The sequence below is a fragment of the Coregonus clupeaformis genome, chromosome 3, assembly GCF_020615455.1.
Source record: "Coregonus clupeaformis isolate EN_2021a chromosome 3, ASM2061545v1, whole genome shotgun sequence".
Taxonomy (NCBI): Eukaryota; Metazoa; Chordata; class Actinopteri; order Salmoniformes; family Salmonidae; genus Coregonus; species Coregonus clupeaformis.
Window position 1 is genome coordinate 11,668,268 of NC_059194.1, and position 22,178 is coordinate 11,690,445.

Below are 22,178 nucleotides of genomic sequence, written 5' to 3' on the forward strand. Positions count from 1 at the left end.
ATATACTGCCTAGCCAATAATTTGCTGTAAGTACATTTGGCCATTTGTTTCTCACAATCACCACTGGAAATGTAATGTCCTGAGGCTTTTAAAGTGATGCAAGTCAGTAGGTGATGTACTGGTAAGCAATGCCAGTGCTGCCTTGTGTTTTAGGTTATTGTCCTGCTGAAAGGAGAATTTGTCTCCCAGTGTCTTTTGGAAAGCAGACTGAACCAGGTTTTCCTCTAGGATTTTGCCTGTGCTTAGCTCTATTCCGTTTATTTTTATCCTAAAAAACTCCCTAGTCCTTGCCGATGACAAGCATACCCATAACATGATGCAGCCACCACCATGCTTAAAAATATGAAGAGTGGTACTCAGTGATGTGTTGTGTTGGAATGCTTTGTATTCAGGACATAAAGTAAATTTCTTAGCCACATTTTTGGCAGTTTTACTTTAGTGCCTTATTGCAAACCGTATGCATGTTTTGTAATCTTTTTTTTTCTGTACAGGCTTCCTTCTGTACAGGCTTCCTTCTCATCCAAAGTGTAATTAATAACTTCACCATGCTCAAAGGGATATTAAGCACTATTATTGCACACAGTGAGTCCATTCAACTTTCTATGTGACTTGTTAAGCACATTTTTACTCCTGAACTTATTTAGACTTGCCATAACATTTACATTTACATTTTCGTCATTTAGCAGACGCTCTTATCCAGAGCGACTTACAAATTGGTGCATTCACCTTATGATAGCCAGTGGGACAACCACTTTACAATATGTTTTTTTTTTGGGGGTGGGGTAAGGGGGGGTAGAAGGATTACTTTATCCTATCCCAGGTATTCCTTAAAGAGGTGGGGTTTCAAACACCTTTAACAAAGGGGTTAAATACTTATTGACTCAAGACATTACAGCATTTCATTTTTAATTAATTTGTAAAAATGTCTAAATTCATAATTCCACTTTAAAATTATGGGGCCAAGCGTGTAGGCCGGTGACACAAAACCTCAATTTAATCCATTTTAAATTCAGACTGTAACACACCAAACTGTGGAAAAAGTAAAGTTGTGTGAATACTTTCTGAAGGCACTGTGTCTCTATGTAAAACGTCCATCCCACCTTGTTTATAAATTATCATAATAAACGTAGTAGTTGGCCTTTTGAAGAAGATATCCAGGTCTCTTGATATAAACTGTGATTAATGTATGGTTTTATTGTGTTACATTTACAGTAGGAGGACTGACGTAGACCAGGCGGGCTCAAACCTTCATATTTACCCAGTGTTTTCCCTAGATAATAATCCGGACGAGGCACAAAGACCCCCTAAAACATCCAAGGCCTGTTTAAACAACATTTTCAATTGAAACCCATTTAGGTCCAATGCTTTTAGGCAGAAGGGGACCAGAACTAAGTGAACCCTCCCCGCAGATTTAGTTGACTTCCACCAGTGAGTACGGTTACATGCACACATTAATACGATTATTGTGAATAGTCAGATTAATAAAATAGTTTGATTTAAATGTTTACATTTACATTTTAGTCATTTAGCAGACGCTCTTATCCAGAGCGACTTACATTATTTTTTGTATTTTTTTTTTTTTTCATACTGGCCCCCCGTGGGAATCAAACCCACAACCCTGGCGTTGCAAACGCCATGCTCTACCAACTGAGCTACATCCCTTCTCCCCCTCTCCTCTACATGTTTTGCAAAAATAACAATTTCCCTAATAATCTTGTTTACATGGACACATCTGAAATCAGGCTACCTGATGATGGGACTTAGATAAATGCAGAAATCACAAATGAAAAGAAACGTTCTACCACGTTATGATTAAGATAAGCAGAGTAAGGTGTTTACATGACTATTGCCTACTTCCATAATCAGTTTAATATCTAATTATTATTGTGCATGTAAACGTACTCGAAAATAAGATATTAATGGATGTGGACTCACGTGATGATGAGTGAAGTGGCGAAGAGCAGTGTGGTGAGCAGGCCCCGTTGGCAGTCAGCATTCTTCCGCTGGCGCTGGTGCATCTCGCCGCCGCAGTTTTCGCAGCAGCGGCACAGACAGAAGAAGAGGCCGACCAGGGGCAGTAGGACCATGAAGAGCAGGCCGAGCATGGCACACACCATGAAGCCTGTCTCATAGTAGATGGCCTGGAGAGAAAAGGATGAGTGGATGGGAGGAGGGAGAGGGTGAAGAAGAGAGAGGGAGTGAGGAGAGGAGAGGGGGATAGAGAGAGAGGGAGTGAGGAGAGGGGGAGAAGAAGAGAGAGGGAGTGAGGAGAGGGGGATAGAGAGAGAGGGAGTGAGGAGAGGGGGAGAAGAAGAGAGGGAGTGAGGAGAGGGGGATAGAGAGAGAGGGAGTGAGGAGAGGGGGAGAAGAGAGAGGGAGTGAGGAGAGGAGAGGGGGAGAAGATTTCTGAGCAAAATAAAATAAAAACAAATGAATTTTCATTGTTGGACATAACATGCTGACCAGACCGGACACGTCGCATGCGCGAGCGTTGCAACATAAATGTACACATACATGTTATTCAATCATTGCACCCACAATGCTCGCACGCGTCTGCGTGGCCAGGTGCTAAAATAGAACCTGGTTCTATTTGTGACGCTCGACGCGCTGCAAGTCCCGCCACTCCCATCTCCTCATTGGTTTTTAGGAGCATATACCCCGTGGGGGATTGAAAGATGAACTGAGGTCCACACTCCAGTCCAGTTGGTGGTGGTAATGCATCTTAAAGTTGGTTGCCAACCGACATATAAAGTTCAAAGAAGAAGAAGCCTGAAGGAAGCCTGAACTTGGTTTACCGTTTTATCTGAGGATTAATTGTTGGGAGTAAAGGACCTTGTGCATTTCAGGTAAAATAACAACCCAATGTTTATATATCCCAGGACAAATTAGCTAGCAACAGCAAGCTAGCTAGCTAAATCACCATACATGTTGAATGCTTTTAGACCTGTCCCCAAGTTAATATAATTGGTTCAGAGTTCGTTTTGATATTTCAACCTGCGTGTCCTGATCGTGTCTGGTGTGGGAGGTGACGCGGGGTCTGGTCAGCATGTAAGACTGTAAAAGCACCAGGAAATCAGCTCCAATTGATTTTAATTTTGGAAATATGTTCCCAAGTATTCCCAAGCATAATAGAGAGACACGTGTATACAAATGTAAGCAAGGTTCGAAATTATTATGTTTTAGTCAAATATTATATCTGTTTGGGATTTTGCTGTCAATTTGCAGTATACAAATGATTTGTAATTATGTTTCCGGCCCCACGACCATCCGCTCAAGAAGAAAATCTGCCCGCAGTTGAATCTATATAGTTGATGATCCCTGCCATAAACAATGTCAAATCAATAGAAACATAAATTGCATGACATTTTGCATCAGAAATTGCTTTAAAATGGAGGGCACATCAACACAAAGGACATGCATGTAATCAACAAAAATTTACATAAATGTTTAGTTCAATAGGTGCAATTAGTTTAAGGAATATGAGACTAATTCTAGTGAAGGGCAAAGCAAGAATTAGTGCTTCTAATGTTACTTCAGAAGTAGCAATGCTAATTCAGTTAGCTACACTCTTAGAAAAAAGGGTTTTGTTTTGATTTGATTTATTATGAGCCCCATTAGCCGACGCCAATGGCGACAGCCAGTCTTACTGGGGTCTGACACATAACGAAAAAGACATACCCTCTGTAGAAACAGTTCTACATGAAACCCAAAAGGGTTCCACCAGGAACCAGAAATAGTTATTCAAAGGGTTATCCTATGGGGACAGCCAAAGAACCCTTTTAGGTTCTAGATAGCCCCTTTTTTTCTAAGAGTGTAAGGTGGGGGTAGCTAAGTGAGATGGAGTAGGGGTTATGCCCATAGAGGATAAAGCACATGGACCAAACTCTAGAGCACTCAATGGACCAAACTCTAGAGCACTCAATGGACCAAACTCTAGAGCACTCAATGGACCAAACTCTAGAGCACTCAATGGACCAAACTAGTTATCATGTCAGTTATCATGAACACTGTCTCCCACCTCCCCTTATTATGTAAGGTCCCTGTCCCACTGATCTCCTCCTATCGCAACTGAACTAAGTGAGGGCGTTGAAAATGGGGAAAATTGAATAGGGATCTGTAATTCCCGCACTGTATGTAACTTGTCACAATTACATTATGCTGCTTCATAATATGAAAAGGGTGAAAGGGGCCGCTATCAAAACGTCTGAATGACTTTTCTCATGGCTGCCCCTACTGATTCACTGTAATCTTAATATTCTTAACCCAACGACCCTCCTGCTCTGGAGACCTGCTGCTTTGCCATTTAGCACGGACTCAAATCTATTCTGAACTGAACTTTTTTCCCACCTCTTCTCCTTTCCTCTTCTGCTCATTTTTAAAAACTTTGGGCAAAGTTTCTAAATCTCTGGCTGCTCAATTAATCCAACTTCTAAAGCCACTCTTTAGCTGAGTAAGGCTCACTGGGTCTCAGTCAGGTAGTTCCTGGATGCTATGGATAAAGAGAAATCCTGTCTTAGCTAAAGCCCCCTCGCCCTGGCTTCTTTTTCTCCACATGATCAGAGGTGGTAAATCTCAGAGCCGGAGGGAATGTGTGACTTTTACTATAATGAACAAAGCATCCATCCATGTCTGACCAGTTCTTTGACAGTTTGGCCTTTTCATTTGCCTTTGCACGGTTTTGTTTGTCTTTGTTATTTTTTCTGCACATCCACCACAGTCGCTGTTAAATGGATTTTTCCATCAAATGCTTCCCACAGCTGTTTGAACTGGGTGGCAACTGGCAAGGGCACTTTGTGTACCTCAATGCTACGTGATCTGATTAATTCTCAAGGTTAAGATTCCAGTTGGGCCGTCCGCTACTCACTTGCTACTGGCATTTGTTCAATTTGGAGTGAAAACACACACACAGCCATTCTCTCAGTTCATAACAAGGAGAGAAAAAGTGACTTTTCTCTCCAGAATAACTGTCAGATTGCGAGAGGGTGTATGACAGGACGGTATTGGTAGCAATAAACTGTCATCTCTGTCCAATCCTTACCACTAGGCATATAATCCCTTTACATGGTTAAAGCATCCCTCTAAAGACTGCCCTTGACCAGAGTATGTGAATGGAGCGAGGATCTGAGTGTGCCCAATTTGACTGGAGCGCGGAGCGAGATTCCCAAAGGCTGGAGCGTTGGCCTTCTCGCCCGCTCCAATTTCGCTCCAGTAGCGCTCACTTCATGAGATCAGGGCATGCCCAGCATGCATTTGTAGTCTACTTGTGTGTTGCTATAGCCCCATGCTTTAGCTACTGTCATGGAGTTTGCTATATATTTTCATGAAGAAACTGATAGAACACACTAGGTGCTAAATCAAGGTGACTTACAAAGATGAGGACCAAGAGCAAGAGTGTGTCAATGTAGTGTCCAGATCTAAAGAATCATTGTGGAATCTGAAGACACTTATCCGAAAGTATGATGGGGTACTTACTACGTGCACAAGCTAAAAGAAAGGAACGAGGTGGGCAGATAACTAAGTGTGTCATTGTAGCAAAGTATTTATAAACTAAAAATCTGATCTCTTAAACATTTAGTTCATTTTTGTTCTATTATCTATACAATAGGCCATGGTAAATGTTGGCCCAATAGGCCTGGCATATTCCCACGTTCAAGGACCTTTCTGTTTTGATTGGGTTATTTTGCCTAAAATAAAAAACAACTTGGCATCTCTGCCCAGCCTGGCAAGAGTGTCCAAAGGGGTGTTTAGCATGCCCGGTGGCTCTGCAAGTGAGGAGAGGATATTCTCCGCTGCTGGGCTGCTCTCCAGGCACTATTGCATGAGCCTGAAGCCACAGACTGGCCAAATTAATTCTAAAAATGTATTCAAAGGCACTATTAAGTCATTTTTCATTTAATTTGAATTTAATTCTAAGTAAGTCACAGCCTATATGCACAATTTATAGACTATAGTGATATTATACAACTAAATGTTGTTTAAATGCTGAGCCCTTTATGTCCCTACCAGCCTATTGTGTCGCACTCGCAAATGCTAAAAAATATATATTTATTTGTAGGCTATAGCCTTGAAATAATTGAAAAAATACAGCCTAAATAATTCATTTGAATTCATTCTTAGGCTCCCTGTCTGGCTCCTGACCTATTTAGAGTGTTTATATGCTGTTTAATAAGACATGTAGCCTATTTGAAATTATGTGCGCTTCTTACATTCACCTTTTCATGGATTTCCAACCGCTCAACTCCGCTCACATGCTTTGCCCTTGACATAGTCGTAAGACATACAGTGCATTCAGAAAGTATTCAGACCCCTTTACTTTTTCCACATTTTGTTACGTTACAGCTTTATTCTAACAAAGCAAAAACCATTTATTGAAAATGTTGCCAATTTATAAAAAACTAAATATCACATTTACATAAGTATTCAGACCCTTTACTCAGTACTTTGTTGAAGCACCTTTTGCAGGGATTATAGCCTCGAATCATCTTGGGTATGACGCTACAAGCTTGTCAAACCTGTATTTGGGGAGTTTCTCCCATTTTTCTCTGCAGATCCTCTCAAGCTCTGTCAGGTTGGATGGGGAGTGTAGCTGCACAGCTATTTTCAGGTCTCTCCAGAGATGTTATATTGGGTTCATGTCTGGGATCTGGCTGGGCCACTCAAGGACATTCAGAGACTTGTCCCAAAGCCACTCCTGCGTTGTCGTTGCTGTGTGCTTAGGGTCGTTGTCCTATTGGAAGGTGAACCTTCACCCCAGTCTGAGATCCTGAGTGCTCTGGAGCAGGTTTTCATTAAGGATCTCTCTGTACTTTGCTCCTGACTAGTCTACAAGTCCCTGCCGCTGAAAAACATCCCCACAGCATGACGCTGCACCACCATGCTTCACCGTAGGGATACTGCCAGGTTTCCTCCAGACGTGACGCTTGGCATTCAGGCCAAAGAGTTCAATCTTGGTTTCATCAGACCAGAGAATCTTGTTTCTCATGGTCTGAGAGTCCTTTAGGTACCTTTTGGAAAACTCCAAGCAGGCTGTCATGTGCCTTTTACTGAGGAGTGGCTTCCGTCTGGCCACTCTACCATAAAGGCCTGATTGGTGGAGTGCTGCAGAGATGGTTGTCCTTCTGGAAGGTTTTCCCATCTCCACAGAGGAACTTTGGAGCTCTGTCAGAGTGACCATCGGGTTCTTGGTCACCTCCCTGACCAAGGCCCTTCTCCCCCGATTGCTCAGTTTGGCCGGGCGGCCAGCTCTAGGAAGAGTCTTGGTGGTTCCAAACTTCTTCCATTTAAGAATGATGGAGGCCACCGTGTTCTTGGGGACTTTCAATGCTGCAGAAATTCTTTGGTATCCTTCCCCAGATCTGTGCCTCGACACAATCCTGTATCGGAGCTCTACGGACAATTCCTTCGACCTCATGGCTTGGTTTTTGCTCTGACATGCACTGTCATCTGTGGGACCTTATATAGACAGGTGTGTGCCTTTCCAAATCATGTCCAATCAATTGAATTTACCACAGGTGGACTCCAATCAAGTTGTAGAAACATCAAGGATGATCAATGGAAACAGGATGCACCTGAGCTCAATTTCGAGTCTCATAGCAAAGGGTCTGAATACTTATGTAAATAAGGTATTTCTGTTTTTTATTTTTCATACATTTGCTAACATTTCAAAAAACCTGTTTTCGCTTTGTCATTATGGGGTATTTTGTGTAGATTGATGAGAAATAAAATGTTTTAATCCATTTTAGAATAAGGCTGTAACGTAACAAAATGTGGAAATAGGGAAGGGGTCTGAATACTTTCTGAATGCACTGTATGATGATCAGCATGACCTAACCTCTCCAGTCTCCAGCAGGTCCGCCTACCGCATGGGAATGTGATATATGAGGGTCTTTATGGACTAGGACTGTACTGAATATACAGTTGAAGACCAGGGAAAATGAGATATACAACTCAGCCTGCCTAGAACAACCAATACTGTCCTAACATAGTCAATTTGATCACATACAGTTGAGGTCGGAAGTTTACATACACCTTAGCCAAATACATTTAAACTCAGTTTTTCACAATTCATGACATTTAATCCTAGTAAAAATTCCCTGTTTTAGGTCAGTTATGATCACCACTTGTATTTGACAAATGTGAAATGTCCGAATAATAGTAGAGAGAAGGATTTATTTAAGCTTTTATTTCTTTCATCACATTCCCAGTGGGTCAGAAGTTTACATAAACTCAATTAGTATTTGGTAGAATTGCTTTTAAATTGTTTAATTTGGGTCAAACGTTTCGGGTAGCCTTCCACAAGCATCCCACAATAAGTTGGGTGAATTTTGGCCCATTCCTCCTGACAGAGCTGGTGTAACTGAGTCAGGTTTGTGGCCTCCTTGCTCGCACACGCTTTTTCAGTTCTGCCCACAAATTTTCTATAGGATTGAGGTCAGGGCTTTGTGATGGCCACGCCAATACCTTGACTTTGTTGTCCTTAAGCCATTTTGCCACAACTTTGGAAGTATGCTTGGGGTCATTGTCCATTTGGAAGACCCATTTGCGACCAAGCTTTGACTTCCTGACTGATGTCTTGAGATGTTGCTTCAATATATCCACATCATTTTCTTTCCTCATGATGCCATCTATTTTGTGAAGTGCACCAGTCCCTCCTGCAGCAAAGCACCCCCACAGCATGATACTGCCACCCCCGTGCTTCACGGTTGGGATGGTGTTCTTTGGCTTGCAAGCACCCCCTTTTTCCTCCAAACATAACGATGGTCATTATGGCCAAACTGTTCTATTTTTGTTTCATCAGACCAGAAGACATTTCTCCCAAAAGTACGATCTTTGTCCCCATGTGCAGTTGCAAACCGCAGTCTGGCTTTTTTATGGTGGTTTTGGAGCAGTTTCTTCTTCCTTACTGAGTGGCCTTTCAGATTATGTCGATTTAGGACTCGTTTTACTGTGGATATAGATACTTTTGTACCTGTTTCCTCCAGCATCTTCACAAGGTCCTTTGCTGTTGTTCTGGGATTGATTTGCACTTTTCGCACCAAAGTATATTCATCTCTAGGAGACAGAACGCGTCTCCTTCCTGAGCGGTATGACGGCTGCGTGGTCCCATGGTGTTTATACTTGCGTACTCTTGTTTGTACAGATGAACGTGGTACCTTCAGGCGTTTGGAAATTGCTCCCAAAGATGAACCAGACTTGTGGAGGTCTACAATGTTTTTTCTGAGGTCTTGGCTGATTTCTTTAGATTTTCCCATGATTTCAAGCAAAGAGGCACTGAGTTTGAAGGTAGGCCTTGAACTACATCCACAGGTACACCTCCAAATCAAATTAAATCAAATTGTATTGGCCACATGCGCCGAATACAACAGAAACAGTAGAATAAAACAACAAAAAAGTGTTGAGAAAAAAAGAGCAGAAGTTAAATAAAATAACAATAGGGAGGCTATACAGTGGGGGAAAAAAGTATTTAGTCAGCCACCAATTGTGCAAGTTCTCCCACTTAAAAAGATGAGAGAGGACTGTAATGTTCATCATAGGTACACGTCAACTATGACAGACAAAATGAGAAAAAAATAATCCAGAAAATCACATTGTAGGATTTTTAATGAATTTATTTGCAAATTATGGTGGAAAATAAGTATTTGGTCACCTACAAACAAGCAAGATTTCTGGCTCTCACAGACCTGTAACTTCTTCTTTAAGAGGCTCCTCTGTCCTCCACTCGTTACCTGTATTAATGGCACCTGTTTGAACTTGTTATCAGTATAAAAGACACCTGTCCACAACCTCAAACAGTCACACTCCAAACTCCACTATGGCCAAGACCAAAGAGCTGTCAAAGGACACCAGAAACAAAATTGTAGACCTGCACCAGGCTAGGAAGACTGAATCTGCAATAGGTAAGCAGCTTGGTTTGAAGAAATCAACTGTGGGAGCAATTATTAGGAAATGGAAGACATACAAGACCACTGTAAATCTCCCTCGATCTGGGGCTCCACGCAAGATCTCACCCCATGGGGTCAAAATGATCACAAGAACGGTGAGCAAAAATCCCAGAACCCCACAGGGGGACCTAGTGAATGACCTGCAGAGAGCTGGGACCAAAGTAACAAAGCCTACCATCAGTAACACACTATGCCGCCAGGGACTCAAATCCTGCAGTGCCAGACGTGTCCCCCTGCTTAAGCCAGTACATGTCCAGGGCCGTCTGAAGTTTGCTAGAGTGCATTTGGATGATCCAGAAGAGGATTGGGAGAATGTCATATGGTCAGATGAAACCAAAATATAACTTTTTGGTAAAAACTCAACTCGTCGTGTTTGGAGGACAAAGAATGCTGAGTTGCATCCAAAGAACACCATACCTACTGTGAAGCATGGGGGTGGAAACATCATGCTTTGGGACTGTTTTTCTGCAAAGGGACCAGGACGACTGATCCGTGTAAAGGAAAGAATGAATGGGGCCATGTATCGTGAGATTTTGAGTGAAAACCTCCTTCCATCAGCAAGGGCATTGAAGATCAAACGTGGCTGGGTCTTCCAGCATGACAATGATCCCAAACACACCGCCCGGGCAATGAAGGAGTGGCTTCGTAAGAAGCATTTCAAGGTCCTGGAGTGGCCTAGCCAGTCTCCAGATCTCAACCCCATAGAAAATCTTTGGAGGGAGTTGAAAGTCCGTGTTGCCCAGCGACAGCCCCAAAACATTACTGCTCTAGAGGAGATCTGCATGGAGGAATGGGCCAAAATACCAGCAACAGTGTGTGAAAACCTTGTGAAGACTTACAGAAAACGTTTGACCTGTGTCATTGCCAACAAAGGGTATATAACAAAGTATTGAGAAACTTTTGATATTGACCAAATACTTATTTTCCACCATAATTTGCAAATCAATTCATTAAAAATCCTACAATGTGATTTTCTGGAAAAAAAAATCTCATTTTGTCTGTCATAGTTGACGTGTACCTATGATGAAAATTTTTAAGTAGGAGAACTTGCACAATTGGTGGCTGACTAAATACTTTTTTCCCCCACTGTATATATACAGGGGGGTACCGGTGCAGAGTCAATGTGCGGGGGCACCGGCTAGTTGAGGTAGTTGAAGTAATATGTACATGTGGGTAGAGTTAAAGTGACTATGCATAAATCATTAACAGAGTAGCAGCAGCGTAAAAAGATGGGGTGGGGGGGGCAGTGCAAATAGTCAGGGTAGCCATTATTAGCTGTTCAGGAGTCTTATGGCTTGGGGGTAGAAGCTGTTGAGAAGTCTTTTGGACCTAGACTTGGCACTCCGGTACCACTTGCCGTGCGGTAGCAGAGAGAACAGTCTATGACTAGGGTGGCTGGAGTCTTTGACAATTTTGATGTCCTTCCTCTGACACCGCCTGGTATAGATGTCCTGGATGGCAGGAAGCTTGGCCCCAGTGATGTACTGGGCCGTACGCACTACCCTCTGTAGTGCCTTGCGGTCGGAGGCCAAGCAGTTGCCATACCAGGCGGTGATGCAACAAGTCAGGATGCTCTCGATGGTGCAGCTGTAGAATTTTTTGAGGATCTGAGGACCCATACCAAATCTTTTCAGTCTCCTGAGGGGGAATAGGCTTTGTCGTGCCCTCTTCACGACTGTCTTGGTGTGTTTGGACCATGATAGTTCGTTGGTGATGTGGACACCAAGGAACATGAAGCTCTCAACCTGTTCCACTACAGCCCCGTCGATGAGAATGGGAGCGTGCTCAGTCCTCTTTTTTTTCCTGTAGTCCACAATCATCTCCTTTGTCTTGGTTACGTTGAGGGAGAGGTTGTTATCCTGGCACCACACGGCCAGGTCTCTGACCTCCTCCCTATAGGCTGTCTCATCGTTGTCGGTGATCAGGCTTACCACTGTTGTGTCGTCGGCAAACTTAATGATGGTGTTGGAGTCGTGCCTGGCCATGCAGTCATGGGTGAACAGGGAGTACAGGAGCGGACTGAGCACGCACCCCTGAGGGGCCCCCGTGTTGAGGATCAGTGTGGCAGGTGTGTTGTTACCTACCCTTACCACCTGGGGGCGGCCCGTCAGGAAGTCCAGGATCCAGTTGCAGAGGGATGTGTTTAGTCCCAGGATCCTTAGCTGGTCCTCTGTAGCTCAGCTGGTAGAGCACGGCGCTTATAACGCCAAGGTAGTGGGTTCGATCCCCGGGACCACCCATACACAAAAAATGTATGCACGCATGACTGTAAGTCGCTTTGGATAAAAGCGTCTGCTAAATGGCATATTATTATTATTATTAGTGATGAGCTTTGAGGGCACTATGTTGTTGAATGCTGAGCTGTAGTCAATGAATAGCATTCTCACGTAGGTGTTCCTCTTGTCCAGGTGGGAAAGGGCAGTGTGGAGTGCAATAGAGATTGCATCATCTGTGGATCTGTTGGGGCGGTATGCAAATTGGAGTGGGTCTAGGGTTTCTGGGATAATGGTGTTGATGTGAGCCATGACCAGCCTTTCAAAGCACTTCATGGCTACAGACATCAGTGCTACGGGTCGGTAGTCATTCAGGCAGGTTATCTTAGAGTCCTTGGGCATGTGGACTATGGTGGTCTGCTTGAAACATGTTGGTATTACAGACTCAGTCAGGGACATGTTGAAAATGTCAGTGAAGACACTTGCCAGTTGGTCAGCACATGCTCGGAGTACACGTCCTGGTAATCCGTCTGGCCCTGCGGCCTTGTGAATGTTGACCTGCTTAAAAGTCTTACTCACATCGGCTACGGAGAGCATGATCACATAGTCATCCGGAACAGCTGGTGCTCTCATGCATGCTTCAGTGTTGCTTGCCTCGAAGCGAGCATAGAAGTGGTTTAGCTCGTCTGGAAGTCTTGTGTCACTGGGCAGCTCGCGGCTGTGCTTCCCTTTGTAGTCTGTAATAGTTTTCAAGCCCTGCCACATCCAACGAGCATCAGAGCCGGTGTAGTCCAATTGACACAAATTATGTCAATTAGCCTATCAGAAGCTTCTAAAGCCATGACATCATTTTCTGGAATTTTCCAAGCTGTTTAAAGGCACAGTCAACTTAGTGTATGTAAACTTCTGACCCACTGGAATTGTGATACAGTGAATTATAAGTGAAATAATCTGTCTGTAAACAATTGTTGGAAAAATTACTTGTGTCATGCACAAAGTAGATGTCCTAACCGACTTGCCAAAACTATATTTTGTTAACAAGAAATGTGTGGAGTGGTTGAAAAACAAGTTTTAATGACTCCAACCTAAGTGTATGTAAACTTCCGACTTCAACTGTATCACAGGGGGGTGGGGGTATTCAGTGTCTTGGGATTTAACTGGAGTTCTGGCCACAGCAGCACAGCCAGGGCTCAAGTGAGGCTCAGCATGGCAATGGTTTGACTGGCTGGCTGGGAGAGAAGAGGAAAAACACACTGCAGAAGACTCAGCCTGACTGAATGGTTGCCATGGAAATCCCTGGTCCTAAACACATCTGACCCTTTTGGAAATTGCTCGTACACAGATATGAATTGTGCCTGTTATTGTATGACTGGTATGATCACATCAGAGGAGGCTGGTACGAGGAGCTATTGGTGGACATGCTCATTGAAAAGGCTGGAATGGAATCATTGGAATGGTACCAGACACATCAAACACATGGAATCAATGAATATTGATTCCATTCCAGCCATTACAATGAGACCATCCTCCTATAGTTTCTCCCACCAGCCTCCTCTGGATCACTTAATACATTAGAGTAAAAGCCCATATAAACCCATTAGGTATATCCTGACATTTGTAGAACTTTGAATCGAATTCCAATGATGACCAGGTAATGAAATCTGGTTTTCTGGTTGAAGAGATGTCAGATAACCAGATTAGAAGCAGATAAAGAGGTATTTTTACAGTTGCTAATAAGACGTGTGAACAAAATGTCCTTTTGCCATGAGTGTACAACCTGACGTTGTCATTGCAACGTCTGACCTCATTGCAACAAGTTTTGCCCACTGGGTCAGTTCAATAGATGTGAAGGCATGGTGAGCCTAAGGGATGCTAGATGGGTGAGGGGTAGTTGGGGAAGGAGTGGGACCATACAAGTGGATGAAGGTAAAGGAGGCTAGGTTGTGTGCAAGCTTTACCTGGAGTGTCAGCACAATGTTCTCTGGCTGAGGGTTGCCCAGTCAGATGAAGAAGGCATGCAGAAGACAAAGGCAACGCAGAGTCAAATAAATAATGTGGATGAAGCAGAAAATCAAACTTAAAATGCACATGCATATTCAGACAGTAGCACATACAGACAAAAAGCATCTGTAGGCTATAATGTATAGTACATTCCATCTTTGATGTCGTTTTAACCCGCAATTGACTGGAGGCTTCAAAACAGTTTGATCCTGATCAATAAATAAATGCTGTCTGGAAACGCTCAAAGAATCAGGAGAAGCCTAGATCTTCAAAGAAAACGAGTTGTTAATTAAAGGTGTTTATTAGACAAAAACACAACTGATTTCTCCCTCTGTTTGCTTTCGTACACATTGCCAGAGGCAATTACTGTTCTTCCAGTGTACTAACACATAGGAAGGCCTCGCCTTCGCTTCCACAAGCAATTAACACATTGTTTTAGAATAGACAGGGCGGTGCCAATTTCGCAACATCTCAAATATGAGTCATTTCCGTATCATAAATAACTGTGTGACACTAATGAGAAAGTGAAATCATAAAAATCTACGAACAAGCACAGTCAAATATAAAACATAAAGTGTGTACACAAACAGACTTACCTTCTGATACTCCGACTGAATGGCTCCAAATCTATCCTTGGCGACTTTGACGACGAGATCTGAAACAACATGGAGGAAACAGACACAGCGTGAGGTCCGCTTGTTGCAGTTCAGCGCCGTCAGTTTGTTACGCAACATCATGTTCCCCCATCAGTACAGTACAGAAACGTTCACAACACCACCCCCTGAGGACCACCTTTCAGTTCTAAATTGTACAGCCTTGTGTAGTAAATGACTTACAGTACTGTGATGCTATAGTACACGGAGATCCAGCTACACAATACAATAGCTAATAATGTGTTATTTACAGTATATCATATCCATCGGGGTTCAGCCATAGATACTAAATAATAGTGTTCTATTTAATTCTGTGTCCAGCAAAGCTACCCACTGATATAGAAACAGGCATTTTCAGTAGTGGTGGATGATACCTTATAGTCGAAATGTAGAACTCTAGACATCTAGTGGGCAGTAATATTTGATACAGTGAGGGAAAAAAGTATTTGATCCCCTGCTGATTTTGTACGTTTGCCCACTGACAAAGAAATGATCAGTCTAATTTTAATGGTAGGTTTATTTGAACAGTGAGAGACAGAATAACAACAACAAAATCCAGAAAAACGCATGTAAAAATTGTTATAAATTGATTTGCATTTTAATGAGGGAAATAAGTATTTGACCCATCTGCAAAACATGACTTAGTAATAATAATAATATGCCATTTAGCAGACGCTTTTATCCAAAGCGACTTACAGTCATGTGTGCATACATTTTTACGTATGGATGGTCCCGGGGATCGAATCCACTACCCTGGCGTTACAAGCACCATGCTCTACCAATTGAGCTACAGAGTTACAGAGCTACTTGGTGGCAAAACCCTTGTTGACAATCACAGAGGTCAGACGTTTCTTGTAGTTGGCCACCAGGTTTGCACACATCTCAGGAGGGATTTTGTCCCACTCCTCTTTGCAGATCTTCTCCAAGTCATTAAGGTTTCGAGGCTGACATTTGGCAACTCGAACCTTCAGCTCCCTCCACAGATTTTCTATGGGATTAAGGTCTGGAGACTGCCTAGGCCACTCCAGGACCTTAATGTGCTTCTTCTTGAGCCACTCATTTGTTGCCTTGGCCGTGTGTTTTGGGTCAATGTCATGCTGGAATACCCACCCACGACCCATTTTCAATGCCCTGGCTGAGGGAAGGAGGTTCTCATCCAAGACATTTTAGTCATTTTAGCAGACGCTCTTATCCAGAGCGACTTACAGTTAGTGAATGCATACATGGTTTATTGGGGGGTTCATACTGGCCCACCTGCCGGCCAAACCCTCCCCTACATTGGACGACGCTGGACCAATTGTGCGCCGCCCATGGGTCTCCCGGTCGCGGCCAGCTGCGACAGAGCCTGGACTCGAACCAGGATCTCTAGTGGCACAGCTAGCACTGCGATGCAGTGCCTTAGACCACTGCGCCACTCGGGAGTTGACAAGATCCTCCCGTGTAGTTCTGGGCTGATTCCTCACCGTTCTCATGATCATTGCAACTCCACAAGGTGAGATCTTGCATGGAGCCCCAGGCCGAGGGAGATTGACAGTTCTTTTGTGTTTCTTCCATTTGCGAATAATCGCACCAACTGTTGTCACCTTCTCACCAAGCTGCTTGGCGATGGTCTTGTAGCCCATTCCAGCCTTGTGTAGGTCTACAATCTTGTCCCTGACATCCTTGGAGAGCTCTTTGGTATTGGCCATGGTGGAGAGTTTGGAATCTGATTGATTGATTGCTTCTGTGGACAGGTGTCTTTTATACAGGTAACAAACTGAGATTAGGAGCACTCCCTTTAGAGTGTGCTCCTAATCTCAGCTCGTTACCTGTATAAAGACACCTGGGAGCCAGAAATCTTTCTGATTGAGAGGGGGTCAAATACTTATTTCCCTCATTAAAATGCAAATCAATTTATAACATTTTTGACATGCGTTTTTCTGGATTTTTTTGTTGTTATTCTGTCTCTCACTGTTCAAATAAACCTACCATTAAAATTATAGACTGATAATTTCTTTGTCAGTGGGCAAATGTACAAAATCAGCAGGGGATCAAATACTTTTTTCCCTCACTGTATGTGTATATACAGTATATTATATATACACATCAAATTCGACTCGTAATAAGACTAAGCAATTAGCCTATTAAAATGTTTATCTGACTCAAGATAGTAATATGTAAGAGACTATGGTTGAGTTACAGTAATAGGCAATGAAGAAATGTTTGAGAATGGAATTCTAAATACAAGTGTATTTAATTACTTTGTAAAATGAATGGATTCACATACAAATCAAAACCCTTTGCCTTACAAACTGGGATTAAAATGGATATTTGGGGGGGTTTGTATCATTTGATTTACACAACATGCCTACCACTTTGAAGATGCAAAATATTTTTTGTTGTGATAAAACAACAAATAAGACAAAAAAACAGAAAACTTGAGCGTGCATAATTATTTGGGGGTAGAAGCTGTTAAGGAGCCTTTTGGACCTAGACTTGGCGCTCCGGTACCGCTTGCCGTGCGGTAGCAGAGAGAACAGTCTATGACTTGGGTGACTGGAGTCTTTGACAATTTTTTGGCCCTTCCTCTGACAAGGCATAAAGCTTAAGTTACAAAGCATTAACAAGCATTACAAGGCATTATTCTAAGCATGGTCAGAGAGAGAGAGAGCGAGAAAAAGAGAGATAGAGAGAGAGGGAGACAAAGAAACCATGGCTTGTGCCATGTCCCATACATAGCTCATGGGAGAGGGAGAGAAAGAGTGTAGGTATCTAGGGAGAGAAAGAGTGTAGGTATCTCACCACAGCAGGTCAGGAACATAAGAGAAAGAACAATGAATCTAAGACCCTTTTATAAGCATCTGAGTTGTTTGGATTCAAAATCTGAGTTGTTGACCAATAGTATTACTGTAAAGTTAACCTCCAATCAGATATCAGACCTACATGATGTAACCTCTCAGAGGTGTGACAATGGGGGTTGGCAAGATCAACACAGAGAATGCTGAATTCCAAAGACAACACAGTGGACATTCTTGTATACAGTTGATAAGAAGAGTCATTTTGGTGGCTGGGTTGCCCTACATGGACATGTTGAAGTAAGAATGTTCTGTGCCGGTCAAATCTAAACACATATGCAGGGCCTAGCTGTTCATATGGGAAAGCTAAAAACAAAGCCACTGATTATATTTTGTTGCGAGTCAAACTGACACGAGGCAAAAGCAAAGTCATGAGGTGAAAGGGTCAAGAGCCAAGCTTTCATGAGGTGAAAGGGTCAAGCACCAACCTTCCATGAGGTGAAAGGGTCAAGCACCAACCTTCCATGAGGTGAAAGGGTCAAGCACCAACCTTCCATGAGGTGAAAGGGTCAAGCGCCATGATTTCATGAGGTGAAAGGGTCAAGCACCAACCTTCCATGAGGTGAAAGGGTCAAGCACCAACCTTCCATGAGGTGAAAGGGTCAAGCGCCATGATTTCATGAGGTGAAAGGGTCAAGCACCAAGCTTCCATGAGGTGAAAGGATCAAGCTTTGATCGTACGTCATATTACTGAGACACTGCTGAGGACTGAAAACACTGCGACAATATTGCCACTTATCCAACCCTCTTGACACCCTCTCTGTGTGGCATATTGGGAGCATGGTGGAACATGGCATGTAGCACTCTTCTCATCAGTTGAGTTCATTTCTCACAAATGATGATGACAGCGTAGATCAATGCTTCTCAGTGGCGTAAAGCGGCCTGGAATGAGATGCAAAAAGAGAGACAGGCAAGAATAGCCAAACATTTTAATAAAGACAAGCTATGGAGGGAGGGAATCGTTGACAGGCACTTTTTTAGCGAAGATGGACCATCTATTATTCAAAAGATGGACTGTGTTTTAAGAGAGGAGGATGTTTCAGGCTTCTCTTTCACTCAATTATTCTTGCTTTTATGAAATCATTGCGGCTAACTAACACATGTTCCATGGAAAACCAACTTCATTATCTTTGTCTTGACATTAAATTGTGTTGAAAGGAGGACGTGCTCGCATATGGATGGCTCGTACATCCCAGTCCTTAACAGAAAATTATTTTGATACATAATACAAATTGCAGAAATTGCTCACACCTTTCACCCATTGGTTCCACCAGGGTTGAAAATGCATCAAAGAAAGACCACTGGTTTCACTTTTCTGACAGTTCAATTTAACCTTGAATCGACCACTGTCAATATCCCCTCACATTCTGAGAAAGAGGGTTACCAGGATAGTCGGTTTTCTCACCATAAGATGACTTACAGCTACCCTCTGTGTAATCACATTAGCTAGCAACGTACAGTATGGGACTAGGCTACATATCAGGGAAGAGGGGCTAGCCTGCATGGCAAGCAGCAGCAGCAGCTTAAAAGTAGCAAGCCTTGCCATCCTCCGCCGGAACATGGCAAACTGCCATAAACCCACAGTACGCTCTGGGTTAGCATTCATAATATATTCCCATGGGGAGGTTTCAAAATAAATCCTTGAAACATTTCAAGTGAACTCTATAGACAATGCAATCATGCACCTGATTTGACACTAGGCCTAACTATTATAACAGTTAGGCCTAGCGCCTGTCAATACAAATGAATGCTGCCATTATCTGACACATGGGTTGCTACTTGGCTAGTTAGGTACCTAGATATAGTTTGACTGAAAATCTGAGTCAAGTGTTACTATTATCCCTGTGCTTCACTGAACCTAATGCTGTGGGAAGAAGAGGAGGCAAGCAATTAAAAAAAGGTGAGAAAGTGACCAATATTACTATTATAATTTTCACCCAATGAATTCCAATTAGCATGTATACACCCATGTCAGCCACCGTGCTGCTAGCTGACTTGCTAATGGCATTAGCCTGAGAACTCTCTCACACTAATGGGGAGGAACTGGCAGTTCCTCATGTATTTCCTGTTCCACCTTGTGTAATGGAAAATAGTATATTTTGGCAATGCACACAGGGACGGGCAGGTATTGGAGGGCCTTGTCTGACAGTACAGTATGAAGGTAGGCAGAAACTGCTTCTCCAATAGAAATCCCGATCACGCTTGTAGGTGATGTCATGGCGACTTTGGCTAGCTAAGCTCATGCGCAGATACAGTGAGGGAAAAAAGTATTTGATCCCCTGCTGACTTTGTACGTTTGCCCACTGACAAAGAAATGATCAGTCTATAATTTTAATGGTAGATTTATTTGAACAGTGAGAGACAGAATAACAACAACAAAAATCCAGAAAAACGCATGTCAAAAATGTTATAAATTGATTTGCATTTTAATGAGGGAAATAAGAATTTGACCCCTCTGCAAAACATGACTTATTACTTGGTGTCAAAACCCTTGTTGGCAATAACAGAGGTCATACGTTTCTTGTAGTTGGCCACCAGGTTTGCTGTCCATGACCCATTTTCAATGCCCTGGCTGAGGGAAAGGAGGTTCTCACCCAAGATTTGACGGTACATGGCCCCGTCCATCGTCCCTTTGATGCGGTGAAGTTGTCCTGTCCCCTTAGCAGAAAAACACCCCCAAAGCATAATGTTTCCACCTCCATGTTTGACGGTGGGGATGATGTTCTTGGGGTCATAGGCAGCATTCCTCCTTCTCCAAACACGGCGAGTTGAGTTGATGCCAAAGAGCTTTATTTTGGTCTCATCTGACCACAACACTTTCACCCAGTTCTCCTCTGAATCATTCAGATGTTCATTGGCAAACTTCAGACGGCCCTGTATATGTGCTTTCTTGAGCAGGGGGACCTTGCGGGCGCTGCAGGATTTCAGTCCTTCACGGCGTAGTGTGTTACCAATTGTTTTCTTGGTGACTATGGTCTCAGCTGCCTTGAGATCATTGACAAGAGCCTCCCGTGTAGTTCTGGGCTGATTCCTCACCGTTCTCATGATCACTGCAACTCCACGAGGTGAGATCTTGCATGGAGCCCCAGGCCGAGGGAGATTGACAGTTATTTTGTGTTTCTTCCATTTGCGAATAATCGCACCAACTGTTGTCACCTTCTCACCAAGCTGCTTGCCGATGGTCTTGTAGCCCATTCCAGCCTTGTGTAGGTCTACAATCTTGTCCCTGACATCCTTGGAGAACTCTTTGGTCTTGGCCATGGTGGAGAGTTTGGAATCTGATTGATTGATTGCTTCTGTGGACAGGTGTCTTTTATACAGGTAAAAAACGGAGATTAGGAGCACTCCCTTTAAGAGTGTGCTCCTAATCTCAGCTCGTTACCTGTATAAAAGACACCTGGGAGCCAAAAATCTTTCTGATTGAGGGGGTCAAATACTTATTTCCCTCATTAAAATGCAAATCAATTTATAACATTTTTGACATGCGTTTTTCTGAATTTTTGTTGTTATTCTGTCTCTCACTGTTCAAATAAACCTAACATTAAAATGATAGACTGATCATTTCTTTGTCAGTGGGCAAACGTACAAAATCAGCAGGGGATCAAATACTTTTTTCCCTCACTGTACATGTCATCGGGTCTAAACGTAGTCTCTCACCGAACTGCGTATGTGCATGCCGTCAAATCAAAGGCACTCCTTCATTATAACATAGTTATTGACAAAAATTAAAATGTGTCAGTTTGTCACTTTCACGAGGTTGGAGTAATAACATGTTCAACTACTTAAGACATTGTCTAGAATCTAGGTTGTGCCATTTGATTTCGCGAAAATGAACAACTAAGGAATCAATTTTCACTTCTCTCATTGACTTCTCAAACCCCAAACCCTGGCCTGGTGTCCTCGGTCTGCTTCACAAACCTTCCCGGAAGTCTCGTGATGTTGCGCCTTTGGGTTTAGAAACTCTGTGCTCACGGCGTGGGTAACACAATCTGCAGCTGGTGTTGACAGTGGTAGTGACACAACCTCAAACTGACCACGTAGAAGTAATACAGCCTGCCTTGACCTCCCATTGAACCCAAAAAGAGCTAGACATTTACTAAACACAAAAATATAACCTCACAAAATATACTGTAGTAGCACAACTGTTTGAAAAGCTTACATCTACAATGGAATTGTTATGTCTGGTTAAATATCCCAAAGCAACATTGTTTTTTATCTTCGGTAAACAGTGACTAGGCATAATTAGATTTTATTTTATTAATGCTTATAATAAACCAAAGAGAAAATTATAGTTCAAATATAGGACATGTTCAGCAAATGTGTGAGTTTTCCAAAGTTAGAGATCTAGGGGATAGACTCGCTACTTGAACACTATAATGTCATAAAGCATTACAATAGACATGCATAGATACACTGATGAGGATGCAGTAGCCTGTGCACAGTATAAGCATACTGTTGTGGGCTTGTCAGTAAGCTAGTTTACTGACCTAAAATGCTGCTCATGTGTCAGTATTTTATTTTCATCATAATCATAAT

The 22,178-nt window shown here is 42.8% G+C and overlaps 1 protein-coding gene across 13 annotated transcripts in view; it reads right to left on the reverse strand.

The window, feature by feature from the left end:
- The window catches only part of LOC121540545 (prominin-1-A), a 112,392-nt gene that overhangs the window by 54,485 nt on the left and 35,729 nt on the right, over positions 1 to 22,178 (reverse strand). For 9 of the 13 annotated variants that reach the window (XM_041849538.1, XM_041849517.1, XM_041849507.1 and 6 more), the window contains exons 2-4: positions 14,752 to 14,810; positions 14,113 to 14,139; positions 1,936 to 2,141 (exon numbers count right to left, since the gene is read on the reverse strand). In XM_041849538.1, coding sequence (XP_041705472.1) covers positions 1,936 to 2,141; positions 14,113 to 14,139; positions 14,752 to 14,810 — 292 coding nt within the window. The remainder of the gene's footprint in view (positions 1 to 1,935; positions 2,142 to 14,112; positions 14,140 to 14,751; positions 14,811 to 22,178) is intronic. The other 4 variants (XM_041849573.1, XM_041849547.1, XM_041849531.1 and 1 more) reach the window with 1 other exon arrangement.